General features: G+C 44.2%; 1 protein-coding gene across 1 annotated transcript in view; it reads left to right on the top strand.

Moving 5' to 3' along the window:
- TRPM6 (transient receptor potential cation channel subfamily M member 6) overlaps positions 1-15,905 on the top strand; it is a 73,770-nt gene that overhangs the window by 13,520 nt on the left and 44,345 nt on the right. The window contains exons 3-8 of the mRNA XM_049795470.1: positions 31-110; positions 923-961; positions 12,535-12,715; positions 13,078-13,291; positions 14,710-14,834; positions 15,615-15,786. Of these exons, the coding sequence (XP_049651427.1) occupies positions 31-110; positions 923-961; positions 12,535-12,715; positions 13,078-13,291; positions 14,710-14,834; positions 15,615-15,786 (811 nt within the window). The remainder of the gene's footprint in view (positions 1-30; positions 111-922; positions 962-12,534; positions 12,716-13,077; positions 13,292-14,709; positions 14,835-15,614; positions 15,787-15,905) is intronic.

Below are 15,905 nucleotides of genomic sequence, written 5' to 3'. Positions count from 1 at the left end.
AATACAATTACATTTGAAATGTCTTTTCAGTCCCCCAAATCTTGGATCGAAGAAGTCTTCAGTAAAAGAGAATGTGTACACATCATTCCCAGTTCAAAAGATCCTCACAGGTAAACCAATGAATTTCACTTTCTTTCTGTTACGTTTAGAAAGAATAATTTTTTATGGGCATTGTGTGTAATTTGGATGAAATTCTTTGCAGTTTTGCAATATCCCGGTTGGTGATTGCTGGTGTTTATGGGTCTTCATAGATAACTGTCACCAGTACATTTTAAATGAGGCTGTTCATTTAGAAATCGGCAATAATTGACCTTCCTAGGCTCTCAGTCCAATAACCAAAACTGCGGTATGGCATCCAATTGAGAGATTGAGTTACACAGAGTTACGGCTGCACAGGAATTCTTAATCCTATACCATCACTTTCTCCCTTCCTCAGAGTAATGCCTGCCATTGATCACAATCTTCTGAGGCAGAGGTTTCTGGTCAGGCTGGTGTAGAATGTGAAGAGTAAGGAAAATCAAATCCTCAACCTGTGTTTTAGGACTTGAGAATGCAAACATAAATTGGCATTCCAGTTTGTGTATCTAGTGGATGGTGTTGCCTAAACAAACTCGGTGAGATCACATTCGGAGCATGTAAACTTGTAATTTTGATCATATTGTTTTGAACACATGGATAGCGTACAGTAGATAAGATAAATAGCTCATCTATGAAATGCAGATTTGATATACAGTCTGAAATGCGAAACACCAAACAAATCACTGTAGTTACCCAGTACGTCTTCCAGGGGTGAGTGCAGAAGAATACAGCCTTTAATGCTGTTGATGAGAATTTTTTCACAAGTGAGTTGATACTTTCTGAATACCATTACAGAATTTTTCTTTTATACAAGCGTTTATTAATTATCCATCTTTTATCACAGGTGTCCTGCAGGATGCCAGGTGTGCCAGAATTTAATCAGGTAGGAGTGCATAAATAGGTATCTATGATTTTTATAATGACCTAAAGTTAGTGATAGGCATTCCTAGTCAAGGAACTGATGACAACAAAAATATCCTTCCTCTTGTACCGTCAGAGCAGCATTTCTGGGGCTGTGCTGGTGAATGTTTAGCATAAACCTGGGTAAAATAAATTGTATGATAACCTTTAGTTTATTTGCAATAGAAAATTTTATCCAAATACCTTGTGTGGATGAGTTTGTCTTAATCTTCTCCTGAGGAATGAAAGGCAGAAATATGGCTTTAAATGGGAGACAATTCCAGCTATATCCTGGGTAATATGAAGGAGAGCGAGAAGAGAGCCATGGAGAACAGTAAGAATTATGGAAAGAGGAAGAACAAAATAAAGGGAGAAGAACATGGTGTAACCAAAACTAGCACTCAGTCACCCAGGCGAGCAGCTCTGGTGCCGGCAGGATCTGCAGTGGAGGGCTCCAGCATTGTGCTGGGGGTGGGTCCTGAACCAGGGGAACCTCCGGGGAGCCAAGAGAAGCACCAGGAGCCTGCAGCTTGTGCCGCAGTGGCTGACAGGACCTGTGCAGGGCAAGGAGCGTTGGTGGCCAAGCCCCCACACCTATAAAAGAAGCTCCTGGGGAGCAACAGGGACCAGGCTGGGCAAAGAGGCCGTGGCGTGATGGCAGGGGCACGGTGCGGCGCGGCGTGGCAGTTGGCGTGGCAGGGCATGCAGGAAGGGCACTGAAGCTCTGCCAGCTCGACCAGGGAGCAATGGCATCCACCCCGCAGAAAGCCATGGTCTCCCTAAGCTCTGCGCCTGCCCCAGCTGATGCAGCTGCCCAGACAGAGCCCGGGTGGGCACACGCTGCCAGCCAGGTGCCAGGTGGCGGGCTGTGCCCTGCCATCACGCCAGGACGGGACGGCAGCAGTGAGCACCACTGTGGGAGGTGCGCCCAGGGAGAGGAACGCCTCCGCTTGGTGGCATTGCTCCCGGAGTAGGTGAGTAGGTTGAGGAGTATCAGGGAGTGCAAGAGAGAGACAGACTACTGGGATCGCACCCTACCTTCCCTGAAACAAGCCCAACAGGCAGACAGGATGTATGATACGGAGGATTCCCTGTCCTCTCTCTGCCTGGCTGAACACAGTGACTTAAGGGATAGAGGGCAATGGCAACGGACAAGTTCCTGCCTGGTGCAGCAGGTGCATTCTTCTGTGACTACCCCACCTTCCCAGGTGCCATCGCGTAATAGGTACAAGGCTCTGCAAGTGGAACCGAACAATAATGAGGACAACGGTTCACCTAGCATGGAAGTGTTACCAAGGTTAAGTCGGCCTACACCCTGTGTCAAAACCACTTCTGTAAAGATAAAAAGATGGGTCATTGTCATAGGAGACTCCCTTCTGAAGGGAACAGAAGGCCCAATATGCAGACCAGACCTACTTCATAGGGAAGTCTGCTGCCTCCCTGGGGCCTGGGTTAAAGATGTGAAGAGAAAACTTCCTACCATGGCACAGCTCTCAGATTATTAGCCATTATGGATTTTTCAGGTAGGCAGCGATGGAGTTGCAACAAGAAGTCCAAGGGCAATCAAGAGAGACTTCAGGGTATTGGGATGACTGGTTAAAGGATCAGGAGCACAAGCAGTGTTCTCTATCCTTCCAGTTGCAGGGAATGATGAGGAAGAAACAGGAAGAGCCTGGTATCAATGGCAGAATTTGGGGGTTTTCGATAATGGGTCGGTCTACACGACACCAGGGCTGCTGGCAGCAGACAGGGTACACCTGTCTTAAAAGGCGGAAGGGGATCTTTGCACAGGAGTTAGCAGGGCTCATTGAAAGAGCTTTAAACTAAATTTGAAGAGAGGAAAGGATAAAACCAGGCTCACTAGAGATAAGCCTGGGGGCGGCAAGCCAGTGTTTGAGGAACAGTGTGCTAGTGTCCTTTGGTCTGCCATCTCAGTGGGGGTCGGAGATGGAGATCCATGCAGCAGCAAAGACACAAGGGTTACTGATGTGTTAGAAACCATGGAAGTGCCTGAAAGTCATCACGTAGGAATTAGGGTTTCTACCCATAAAAAGGTGGCTGGATCAGTAGCCCAACTGAAGTGCATCTACACCAATGCACTCAGCATGGGCAACAAACAGTAGGAGCTGGAAGGCATTGCGCAGCAGGAAAACTATGATATAGTTGCCATCACAGAAACACGGTGGGATGACTTGCACAATTGGAGTGCTGCAATGGATGGCTATAAACTCCTCAGAAGGGATAGGCAAGGAAGGAGGGGGTGGGGGTGGGGGGTAGCCCTGTATGTTTGGGAGTGTTTTTATTGTCTAGAGCTTAATGATGGTGACAGTAGGGTTGAGTGTTTATGGCTAAGAATCCGGGGGAAGGCCAACAGGGCAGATATTGTGGGGGGAGTCTGTTATAGACAACCCAACCAGGATGAAGAGGCAGACAAAATATTCTATAAGCAGCTGGGAGAAGTTTCATGATTGCTAGCCCTTGTTTTCATGGGAGACTTCAACTTACCAGATGTCTGCTGGAAATACAATGCAGCAAAGAGGAAACAGTCTAGGAGGTTCCTGGAGTGTGTGGAAGATAACTCCCTGATACAGTGGGTGAGTGAGCTAGCTAGGGAAGGCACCCCACTGGACCTGTTGTTTGTGAAGAGAGGACTTGTGTGTGATGTGATGGTTGGAGGCTGTCTTGGGCCTAGTGGTCACAAAATTATAAGATTTTCAATTCTTGGAGAAGTAAGGAGGGGGGTCAGCAGAACTTCTACTGTGGATGTCTGGAGGGCAGACTGTGGCCTTTTTAGGGGCCTGGTTGACAGAGTCCCTTGGGAGGCAGTCCTGAAGGGCAAAGAAGCCCAGGAAGGCAGGACAATCTTCAAGAAGAAAATCTTAAAGGTGCAGGAGCAGGCTGTCCCCATGTGCTGAAACTGAAGCCAGCAGGGAAGAAGACTGACCTGTCTGAACAGAGAACTTTAGCTGGAACTCAGGAAAAAAAAGAGAGTTTCTGACCTTTGGAAGAAGGGACAGGCAACTCAAGAGGACTACAAGGATGTCATGAGGTTATGTAGGGAGAAAATGAGAAGGGCCAACTAGAACTTAATCTGGCTACTTCTGTAAAAGACAATGAAAAATGTTTCTATAAATACATTGACAACAAAAGAAGAGCTAAGGAGACTCTCCGTCCTTTACTGGATGTGTGGGGAAACGTAGTGACAAAGGGTGAGGAAAAGGCTGAGGTACTTAATGCCTTCTTTGCCTCAGTCTCTAACAGTAAGACCAGTTGTTCTCAAGGCACCCAGCCCCCTGAGCTTGAAGACAGGGACCGGGAGCAGAATGAAGTCCCCATAGTCCAAGGGGAAATAGTTAGCGACCTGCTATACCACTTAGACACACCCATGTCTATGGGGCTGGATGGGATCCACCCAAGGGTACTGAGGAAGCTGGCAGAAGTGATCACCAAGCCACTTTCCATCATTTATCAGCAGTCCTGGCTAACCAGGGAAGTCCCAGTTGACTGGAAGTTAGCAAATGTGACGCCCATCTACAAGAATGGCTAGAAGTAGGATCTGGGGAACTACAGGCCTGTCAGCCTGACTTTGTGCTGGGGAAGGTTATGGAGCAGATCATGCACATACAGGACAACGAGGCAATCAGGCCCAGTCAGCATGGGTTTATGAAAGGCAGGTCCTGCTTGACTAACCCGATCTCCTTCTACGACAAGGTGACCCACTCAGTGGAAGAGGAGAAGGCTGTGGTTGTTGTCTACCTAGAATTTAGTAAAGCCTTTGACGCTGCTTCCCACAGCATTCTCCTGGAGAAACTGGCTGCTCATGGCTTGGATGGGCATACCCTTCACTGGGTTAAAAACTGGCTGGGTGGCCAGGCCCAAAGAATTGTGGTGAATGGAGTTAAATCCAGTTGGTGTCCTGGTGTTTTTCACACCCTGGAAGTGGTGTTCTCCAGGTCTCAGTATTGGGCCCAGTTGTGTTTAATATCTTTATCAATGATCTGGATGAGGGGATCGAGTGCACCCTCAGGAAGTTTGCAGACAACACCAAATTGGGTGGGAGTATTGATCTGCTCGAGGGTAGAAAGGCTCTACAGAGGGATCCAGACAGGCTGGATCGATGGGCAAAGGCCAACTGTATGAGATTCAACAAGTGCTGGGTCCTGCATGTGGGTCGCAACAGCCCCATGCAGCACTACAGGCTTGGGGAAGAGTGGCTGGAAAGCTGCCTGGTGGAAAAGGACCTGAGGGTGTTGGTCGACAGCTGGCTGAATAGGAGCCAGCAGTGTGCCCAGGTGGCCAAAAAGGCCAATAGCAGCCTGGCTGATATCAGAAACAGTGTGGCCAGCAGGAGCAGGGAAGTGATTGTCACCCTGTATTCGGCACTGGTGGGACCCACCTTGAATACTGTGTTCAGTTTTCGGCCTCTCACTACAAGAAAGACATTGAGGTGCTGGAGCACATCCAAAGAAGAGCAACAAAGCTGGTGAAGGGTCTAGAGAACAAGTCTTACGAGGAGCAGCTAAAAGAACTGGGGTTGTTTAGTAAGGAGGCTGAGGGGAGACCTTATTGCTCTCTACAACTACCTGAAAGGAGGTTGTAGCGAGGTGGGTGTTGGTCTTTTTTCCCAAGAAACAAGTGATAGGATGAGAGGAAACGGCCTCAAGTTGTGCTAGGGGGGGTTAGATTGTGTATTAGGAAAAATCTCTTCACTGAAAGGGTTGTCAAGCATTGGAACAGGCTGCCCAGAGAAGTGGTGGAGTGACCACCCCTGGAGATGTTTAAAAGATGTGGCACTTAGGGACATGGTTTAGTGGTGGACTTGGCGGTAATAGGTTAACAGTTGGACTCGATGATCTTAAAGGTCTTTTCCAACCTAAATGATTCTAGTATTCTATGAAAAATGGTAATAGAAACATCCCTGATACGTTTTCCAAAGGTTTTTCATCTTCTCTGCAGTGGGCTTTCTGAGTCCCTGCTTTTGGGAAGGGAAGCAACAAAAATTACATCACTTTGGTGCTTTTAGCTTGTGTGTGGGTTTTTCAGACAGGTAGTATTTTGTGGCTTGTATGTTTTCAATCCAACATGTCATTTAGCTGGTGTTCCCAAATAGGTTTTGATGCTGTATGTTTTTGATAATGAATTATAAGATGTTGGAACAAAATTTTTAACTTATCTTGACATTTGTTTTGTGTTAAAGGTTTCTGAAGGCTGATGCAACAGAAAATAAAGAGTTTCCGATAACTAACAATTAACAAGCTGGTGCTAACTAGTGCTGTCACCCTCATGAGCATGTTTATTTGCTTTTTCATTATGTTACACATTTTATTTTGCTTCTAAGATTTATGTGAAAAGAGTCACATTTTCCAAAAAGCAAATAAATTACTCCTTGAAATCAGATTACTGTAAAGGGCTGATACATAGAATAGTGTTGGCCTTGTAAATAAGGCAAATGATCTGTGTGGCATCTGTTCAGAAAGGGTCGACTCCCTCTGAGGAAATGGTTGCATGTCTATTTTGCTTTAGAGCAGAAGAGTAGAGATTCAAATATTTTTGCAGATATTCTGGAAGTAGAAATGCAGGGAGGATTTTAATGCTTCCTTCTAACCTGCCAATGCCCGGGTAGGTATCTAAGCTGAAGTTAACTTGTGCTTCAACATATAGGGGTTTAATCCTGTCTAAATTGAGACTACAGTAGTTTGGCAGTCCTCCCCCTTCCCTCTGCAGAGTGACCATGTTGTTATTTGGTCTGGGAGAATTAACCTGGCTGGTGGAAAACCAAACCAAGATTACCTTTCCACCAAATCAGCCTCCTAATCAAACACAGGTTAGCTGCATGAATGTGAATGCTACAGTGGTAGAGGGAGGAAGACAAGCTGGAAATGTGCACCCTGCAGGGTGGGTTTGTTTTTATCTTTCACCTTTCTCTGTAAGACATCTCGTACCTTTGTGGGTTTTTTATCTTGTAGGTGTTTCTTTCACTTTTCGTTGAGCATTTTCATGCTGTTTAAATTAATGTGACTCCTATTTGTTGGTCTATCTCTATACACAGAATGGGTGTGGGTGTCTGATGATCATTTCAGTCAACCATTATGTTGCAAGTACATTTTCTCAAATGTTAACTGTTCTTGTGTTCTTGTATATCTTAAGGTGTACACGAAGCTTTGTTCTAGGAGAATTTTTCTGTTCCTAACAAGGGGAAATAATTTTCACATGAGTGTTATAACTGGTTATATTGTATTTATTAGATCAGCAATGAAACAAGTTTTGGGCCTCCTGTAATTTTCCACAACAGTCCAAAAGTCATGTGAATGTACTTGATGCCTACTATAATTTGACCTAATATTGTAGGCAAATGAAATCTGTTAATGATTTCTTATTTGCAGAGAACTTCCAAGGTTTGCAAACAGTTTATGAGTAGGTTATGCAACTGTTTGCTAATACTAAGTAGAATAACTCCATTTAGTAGTTGCTAATCAAATTTGAGTAACTTACTGGCACCTTTGTCCATGCTTCCCTGGCATGTTGAAGTGGCCTCTATCTGCTCTTCAGTGCAGTGCTCACAAACACATCTCAGACAGCACCTAGACGTAGCATTCACCCTGCATGAATGTTCATGAATCTGGTGCTGAACTTCTGCATCCCTACACATCTGAGATGTTCTCACAAATTGTCGCTGTATCTGACCTTTTAGGCATATTCTTTGGACGCAATCGCTGAAGTGCTGCCTGCCAGGGCACCGGATTTTGTAATCTGGCTACTGCAGTAACTTTTGCTTCAGTGTGACCCTTCAGGTTTCCCCTTGTTGCTTGAAGTGTGACTTATCCAGAAGTTGTGCTTTTGTGTTACTGACATTGCTCCTTCCTTCACTAGTAGCCTACTGGGCCTTTGAGGCAAAGAAGGTAAAGTCATTGCAAAGACGCTTTAAATCAATTCATATGGTACATTCATAGGATTACAGGATAACTCAGGTGGGCAGGGACCTGGGGAAGGTCTCCAGTCCCAGCCCCTGCCCAAAGCAGGCTTAGCTGGGGCAGTCAGACTGGGCTGCCCAGGACTTCACCCAGTCGGGGTGTGAACCCCCCAAGGCCAGAGAGAACTCCCCATCCCCAGGCCCTGGCTTCATCGCTGGGCTGGTCTCCTGGGGAAAAGGCTTGTCCTTAACTCCAGCTTGAGCCTCCCATGTTTCAGCTGTGCTGCTGCATCTTGCCTTCCCACCACACACCACTGTGAGGACCCCTGCTCCATCTCCTCCATGCCCTCCCATTGGTGCCAGGGATGCTGTTGGGTACCCCCAGAGCCATTGCTTCCTTCAGCTGAACCAGCGCTGGTCCTGCAGCCTCTCCTCACAGGGCAAGGGCTCCAGCCCCACCATCTCGGTGGCCTCCCCTCACCTCCCACCAGTTTGTCAGTGTTGTTTGTGTGTTGGGGACCCAAACTGGAGGTGGTACCTAGACAGGGTGTGACAAGGACCAAGCAGAGGGCACAGTCCCTGCCCTCCCCTGGCTCTTGGGCCACGTCCTGCTCACACCACCACAGGCACTGCTGGCCCTCATTGCTGCCCAGGCACACGGGTGGCCCCAGCTCAGCTCACTGCCCACCAGTGCCCAGGGCCATGCCCCAGGGCTGCCCCTCCCCAGGGCTGCACTTGTCCTCCCTCCCCTCCTCTGGGACACTGGTGGAGATGCTGGACAGGACAGACCCCACACAGACTCTGCAGGACCCCTGCAGGCTTCATACTGGCCTCCAGGCAGCATCTGACCTAACAACCGCCAACTTGTGAGCCCACCACCCAACCAGGTCCTCACCCATCAATGCGTTCTCCCTCCCAGACCATAATGTCACAGCCCAGGTACAAGAATATTAGGGGATACAGTGCCAAAAGCCTGGCTAGAGTGGAGGTAGGTGGCATCCGCTGCTGTCCTCTCATCCCCACGATTTTGTCACAGAAGGCAGTCAGGTGAGTCAGGCATGATTTACCCTTGGTAAATCCTTGCTGACTGCTCCCTGTTGCTGTCTAGTCCCTGCTGTGCCCAGGCATGGGCTTCAGGAGGACATGCTCCTTGATTTCACCTGGGACTGATGATGGGAGGCTGGCCATCCTGCAATTCCTTGGATTGGCTTTTGCCCTTTTTTGAAGGCAGGTGTGACATTTGCCTTTTTCCGACTGTTGGAGACTTCCCTGATCTCCATGACCTTTGAAAGCTGATGGAGAATGGCTGCACAAGGACATCAACCACCTCCTGCAGCACCCTGGGGTGCAGCCTGACAGGTCCCAGGGACATGTGTGTGTCAAGTGCTCCCAAGTGATCCCGACTCAACCATCATCCTTGTCTGGTAGCTCTTCTCCTCCTTGAGTCCTGTGACTATGCACACAGCACAAAACCTTACAGAAAAAAACTGAGACAGCTGTATGTTATGTTCTGCTTTGGTTTCCTCAACCTTCCTGAGAGCCACTTAGTCTTGGCTTTTAACCTCTCAAGTATCTCAGGAGTCCTTAGCACCTTTTCCCTTCCTGCTCGATGTCTAGAGAGTGAGTGTGACAGCTTGGAGCAGAGCATGAGCTATTTGGGAGGCACCAGTCCTTCACAGTTCATACTTTTTGCTATGGTAATATCCGAGGTAAAAGCAGCTGCATGTATCCTGCACACCTGTGTGGTAGGTCTATGTGCAGTTCCTCCACTGCCTGCTCAGCATAACTGAGCTGTTCTGAGTGCAGCTCACCTCTGGGTACATTTACACGTAAACATTAAGTATGTAGTGCATAGTTCAGAGTTCATTTGGCCTTTCAGTTTCAAGGTTACAGCACTGATTTGTCTTATCAGATGCTTAGTTCCTTTCCACAGGATATCTGCTTTGCAAAGGCAGGTTGCTCTGACTCTTGCTGCTCTAGGAGGAACTGCTGATGTAACCCCGTATGGAGCAGTAACATATGAGATAGATAGTCATTCTGTGCTCATATTTTGATGATGAGCTGAAATTAATTAATATTTTAGAAAATTTAATCCATTGCTGATGAGCCTGATTGATTGCTTTTGAGTGCTGTCCTTCCAAGCACTGGTATTTGCTGAGTCAGACTCAGCCTGTGTAATGTGGTATGTGAGTAATGTAAGGTAATGTAGCATTTGGTTGGGACTGCTGTTGGTCCTCTGTCTTTCAGAATGTCTCCTGATGAAAGGTCTTTGTATTGTGAGACCACTCTAGGAGTACAGTGAGCACAAGGTATTTTCAGGATCTTTCATCTAAAGATCATTTTTTTCCTGACATTTGCTGTCTCTTACCCTGGATTCCCCCCAAAAAGCAAGCATAAAAAAAATGGAGCAAGGAGTCTAATAGCACAGCTGTAGAGAAATTTGACCTCTGAAGACTAATAATAAAATCAAAACTGTTTCTTTCTTCTGGTCCTTCCTTTGAGGTATGCAGGCAGAGTCATAAACAAGTATAGTCATCAGCCTTGTGCTCCCTGTGGGCAGATTTTATCCAAATCTGTGTCCCTTGTGCTACCTGCTTTACAGCTACGTTGATCTGAAACACTTTTAGTTTAGATATACCTCTATAGCAACTCTGAGTGTGGATTCTGAGTCCATGTGTTATTTGGCAACGCAATGTCAGCAATGATCTTCCATCTGTGTTGATCCCTCACAGTTTTCGGAAATAGTCATGTAATTGTACATCTGTAAGTGTCTTAGCGTGACTGGCTTATTCTCCAAGTTACAGCTTGGACACTTTTTGTTTAATTTATGAGCCTTGACCTGTTTGTCTTGGTTTGTCTATGAGAAGGCAAAATTATAATGGGTTTTGCTTTTGGGTTCATCAAAATTAGGTCCCTAGATCAGTAGTTTGCTTCAGCAGCTCCTGTGCCCCCTCTGCTAATCCCTGGGGTTTTTTCTGCCACTACCACAGTGCAAATGGTTATGGAGACATGCAGTGAGCCAGACCTGGCAATACTTCTGGTTAGAGTAACTTGGATATAAAAATCCCTCTGTGAGGCTTCCCCCCGCTGCCCCCAGCTAGATCATTTCCTTTTCCTTTTTCCAGGATTCAGTTGTGAGCACATGCCTGACTTCTTTCTGGTGAGTCCCTGTATTTCTATGATATCCTACTATTTGTCTTAGCTAGGGAAAAGGTGTAGCTGGCCTAGGTTAGCTAATCCATGTTGAATTAGCTTGACAAAAATTTGGACATTTTCAGTAGTTCCTATTGCCTTCTAACTTCTAGCTAACCATCATCATACATGTGACAATAGAGCTCAAGTCTTTTCTGCAGTGCTAGGCTTCTACAACTCTTTAATTCTCCACTGAATAAGATTGTTTAGTTGAGTTATTCATTCCCCAAGAGAGTGGGAGGCTTCCTTCTCCAGTCTGCTTTTGCAGAGCATTGAATCAATCAAATGTAATTTGCCTGTGTTGAAAAACCGGAATGCAAACGTAATTTCATGGCTTCTGGGTATGAAAAAGTACCTTTCTAAAGCAGTTCACTTCCTTAATTTGCTTAGGGTTGGTTTGGGGGTTGTTTTTGTTTGTTTGTTATTTGTAATCTATTTCTTTTTCACCAGTTAGTTCTTACTCATCTCCACAGAAAACTCTGTCTCTTTCTGAAGGTACCTCTTCGGGTTTTGCAGATGTTTACATCTAACTTGTCCCTAGATGCACAAGCAATACATCTGAGTCCCAAGGCAGTCATTGAGTTTGGGTAGTTGAAGGCTGTTTGGTATCTTAAAAGAGTAAAAGGGAAGAATTTATCTCCATTTCCTAGTGTATATTAAATTCTGAAATGTGTAAAGGACAACTGGACTGTCAGATGTCACTATAAATTATAGTGAAGTTAATCCTGTAAAAGACACTGAAGCCTGTCGAAACCTGTAAGACAGTAATACTGGTTGAGTTTGGAATCTAGGTTATTCATCCAGTTGCGAGCCTTTAACGTTAACTGAGCTTCTGCTAAATTTCCGTTAACATTGCACTTCAGTCTGTTTATTTTGTCTATTCACTTTGCTGGCATCCAAGGGTGACCTTAGTACAGGCCTTTATAGGCCACCCTGAAGTTCTCTCTAGACTGAGGGTTGCTGCTCCCCTGATTAACGACGGTAACTCCTAGATCTTTCTTCAGTACCCACAATAACGTGGGTAATAACCATAGCAAACCTTGGTGTCCTAAGATATTCCTCTGAAATGTCACATACAAGACCAGTAAATCTGAGCTACATTGTTCAGGTCAGAATTGCTATGTGGGACTCTCAAACTGTTATAGAATCACACAGAATCACAGCATGGTTTGGGTTGGAAGGGACCTTTGAAGATTATTCTAACCCTCCAACTGTTATTAGTGTTCATCGGGTGGAGAACAAATTCTGTATCCAACAAAACATATTTATGGTTTAATTCAAAGTCATTTTAACATTGTTGAGATTTTTTCAGCCTCGTTAATTTTTATTATATTCCATGAAAGAAAGCTACAATATCCTTCTTTGGAAAAACTATTTTGGCTATTCTCATGAAGATCTTAGAGCTGCATGCAAAGGGGTTTGATATAAAATAATTTCTTTATTTTTAATGAGAGATGTTGCTGTGGACGGCTGATTGGAGATCACCCAGGAGTAAACTGTAGCTGGCCTATTTACCAGACTGCCCCACAGATAGATGGTGGAGAATGGTCTGTGCAAAAACACACAAAGACAAGTCCAACGGACGCATTTGGTACAATCAATTTTCAAGATGGAGATCACACTTACCATGCCAAGGTAGTAGATGCTGGGTTTGTATATCTGACTTCTTTTTATAATTTCAGCATAAGAAATGCAAAAAGTGGTGTTGGGTGAATATCAGATTGCTTGTCTTAAGAGGGCAGGGGCATCTAAAAGTAAGTCAGGTTGGAGTGTGTGTACGATATTTTTACATCAAACTTCACCGTGATTAAGCGTAGTCTGTCTTGCTGTGTCTATTGCTCACTGATGTATTTTTGTGCTATCATGTTAGTGGTATTGTGAAAGTTCTAATCCTGCACAAAATCTTTAAGACATTAATGCTGAAAACTTTGTAAGATCGGTTTCTTCTCTTAGAGTATTTAAAGGTTGTTTATTTTACCTATTATTATTTCTTCCAGTATATTAGGCTCTCCTATGATAGCAATTTGGATCAGCTGTTGCACTTGATGGTTAAAGAATGGCAGATGGAGTTACCAAAGCTAGTGATCTCTGTTCACGGAGGCATTCAAGATTTCAAGCTTCCCTCAAAGGTCAAGCAGGTTTTCAGCAAAGGATTGGTGAAGGCTGCTGAGACTACAGGAGCATGGATAATTACAGAAGGCATCAACAGCGGTAGTGTAATTATTTTTCTTTGTTTCAGTCTTCTGCTGGTGTTTTTCCTCTGCATACAAGCATATACATTTAAGGCAAATATAATGACATTTTTTGATAATTTCTGATATTTTAGCACAAAATGAAGCTTTTTTTTTTTAAAGAACAATGATAATTCGAAGAATGACATCATGTTCCTCTGCTGTTGATAGGCATTTTGAATATTTTTAATTTTTTTTTCTTAAAGAGCAGAATATTTTGCATGTAATAACAAACACTGATAGTAGATAATCAGAACTTAATTGCAGTCAATTTTGTCTGCTTCATTAAAATATTTAGGTTCTGAGGACTGTGATTGGTGGTTTTGAAACCGTTTTGAAATCTAAATTTAACTTGTGTTTTATAATTAAGAAAGTTCTGAATTCGGATACTACATTGTCCTGGTTTCAGCTGGGATAGAGGTAACTGTCTTCCTAGTAGCTGGTACAGTGCTATGTTTTGAGTTCAGTATGCAAAGAATGTTGATAACACACGGATTTTTTCAGTTGTTGCTCAGTGGTGTTTAGACTAAAGTCAAAGATTTTTCAGCTTCTCATGCCCAGCCAGCGAGAAAGCTGGAGGGGCACAAGAAGTTGGCACAGGACACAGCCAGGGCACCTGACCCAAACTGGCCAACGGGGTATTCCATCCATACCATGGGACGTCACATCCAGTATAGGAACTGGGGGGAGTGGGGGAGGGGAATCGCCGCTGGGGGACTGGCTGGGTGTCTGTCGGCGGGTGGTGAGCAATTGCCCTGCGCATCATTTGGACATTCCAATCCTTTCATTATTGCTGTTGTCATTTTATTAGTGTTATCATTATCGTTATTAGATTCTTCTTTTCTGTTCTATTAAGTTGTTCTTAACCCACGAGTTTTACTTCTTTTTTCCCGATTTTCTCCCCCATGCCACTGGATGCGGGGGAGTGAGTGAGCGGCTGCGTCGTGCTTAGTTGCTGGCTGGGGTTAAACCACAACATACATCAATTATTAGTATCTGAAACTCCTTGTAGACTACTCTTAAAAACTGAGGGGGCTGGTAAGCCATGGAACTGAAACAGCTGTATTTCTTTATCTTTTATTCAATCCGGTGACCTTACAGGAGAACTGTCCTGTGCACTTATGTAAATAATAAAGTTTTATGGAGGTAGAAAGCAGCATTAGCAACATATATGAGTATTTTAATTAGAAATATGTGTTGAGTTTGAAGTATTGGTGCATTACATCTGAGCGTTACAATTCCTGCATTGCACGTCGAATATAGAAGCTGGGTGGGATGGTTTGTTTCTGGTTAAAACATAACCATAGAATAAATTAAATGATGGGAAACCCTTTCATTGGTGTCCTGTAGCAATTCTCCAAATGTAGAAGAAAAATGATGTTTTAATTATCTGTTTAGGAGTGTCCAGGCATGTGGGGGATGCACTGAAAGGCCGTGCCTCACCACACCTAAGAAAGATCTGTGCTGTTGGGATTCCTCCATGGGGTATCATTGAGAACCAGAGGGATCTCATTGGAAAAGATGTGAGTTGGACACATTTTAATAATAAAAGCCTTCATGTTCAAGGGGTGTTAGCTTTCTTGTATCCTTTATTTTCTGCTTGCTTCATTTCACTGGTTTGATATATTTTCTCAGTAATAGAAGCTTAGATTTTGCTTACCAGTAGAATTCTGTGGCATGTTGAAGGACTGTATTTTGCTTTTTTTTATGTAAATCAATAGTTTTAAAATATTTCTCTTCTTACAGGAAATTGCCATTCCTTTTTGAAATTTTGTAGTTAATTAGGCAATTCTCTTGTGGTTACAAATGATGTATTTCTATATTAATGTGATTGAGGATGAGCAATCAGGTTAATGGTATACATAAATAGGCTATAAATATGCATTATTGTTATTCATAAACTAGAACTTTATGTGAGTGCCAGTGCGGGGGCACAATCAACATAAGTGTCTAAAAAAACTTGACAAGGTGAAATCTGTCCTGATAAATGATTGCTCACATGTTTTTAATGGGAATACACCCATGAAAAATACACCATTGTGTTTCAACTGTTGCAAAGAAAGGCAGGCAGTGACTCTCACTAAGGACCAGAAGCCTAATCAGAAATGCTTTCTGTGGTATTCATTTTGGGTTTGTTGCTGTTAAGAATCAAATGAAAACCCATGTTTGAGTAGAGCAGCAAAAAGTGTGATGGAGGCTTTCAGAAGATCACAATATGATGAAGAAATACAAGCAAGTGAGGCAAGATAAATGGTGATATTTTGTTGGTTTCTTTGAAGATCTTTTTATTTTGGTTTTCTTAGGTAGTTTGCCTGTACCAGACTCTTGGTAATCCACTCAGCAAGCTAAGCACCCTCAACAGCATGCATTCTCATTTTCTAATGGCAGATGATGGGACAGTAGGCAAGTATGGGAATGAAATGATGCTCAGGAGGAATTTGGAGAAGTACATATCTCTTCAAAAAATACACACAAGTGAGTACTGCTGTGGTCAGCTTTGTGACAGAAAAGCCTGTCCTAAAAATAGTGGAGGTAGTTGACATTTCCTGTTACATGTTGTACATCTTCATTTGCCATAGATTTCACTGAGATTG

The sequence above is a fragment of the Accipiter gentilis genome, chromosome Z (genome assembly GCF_929443795.1).
Source record: "Accipiter gentilis chromosome Z, bAccGen1.1, whole genome shotgun sequence".
Taxonomy (NCBI): domain Eukaryota; kingdom Metazoa; phylum Chordata; class Aves; order Accipitriformes; family Accipitridae; genus Astur; species Astur gentilis.
This window is presented reverse-complemented; position numbering and strand designations above follow the sequence as displayed.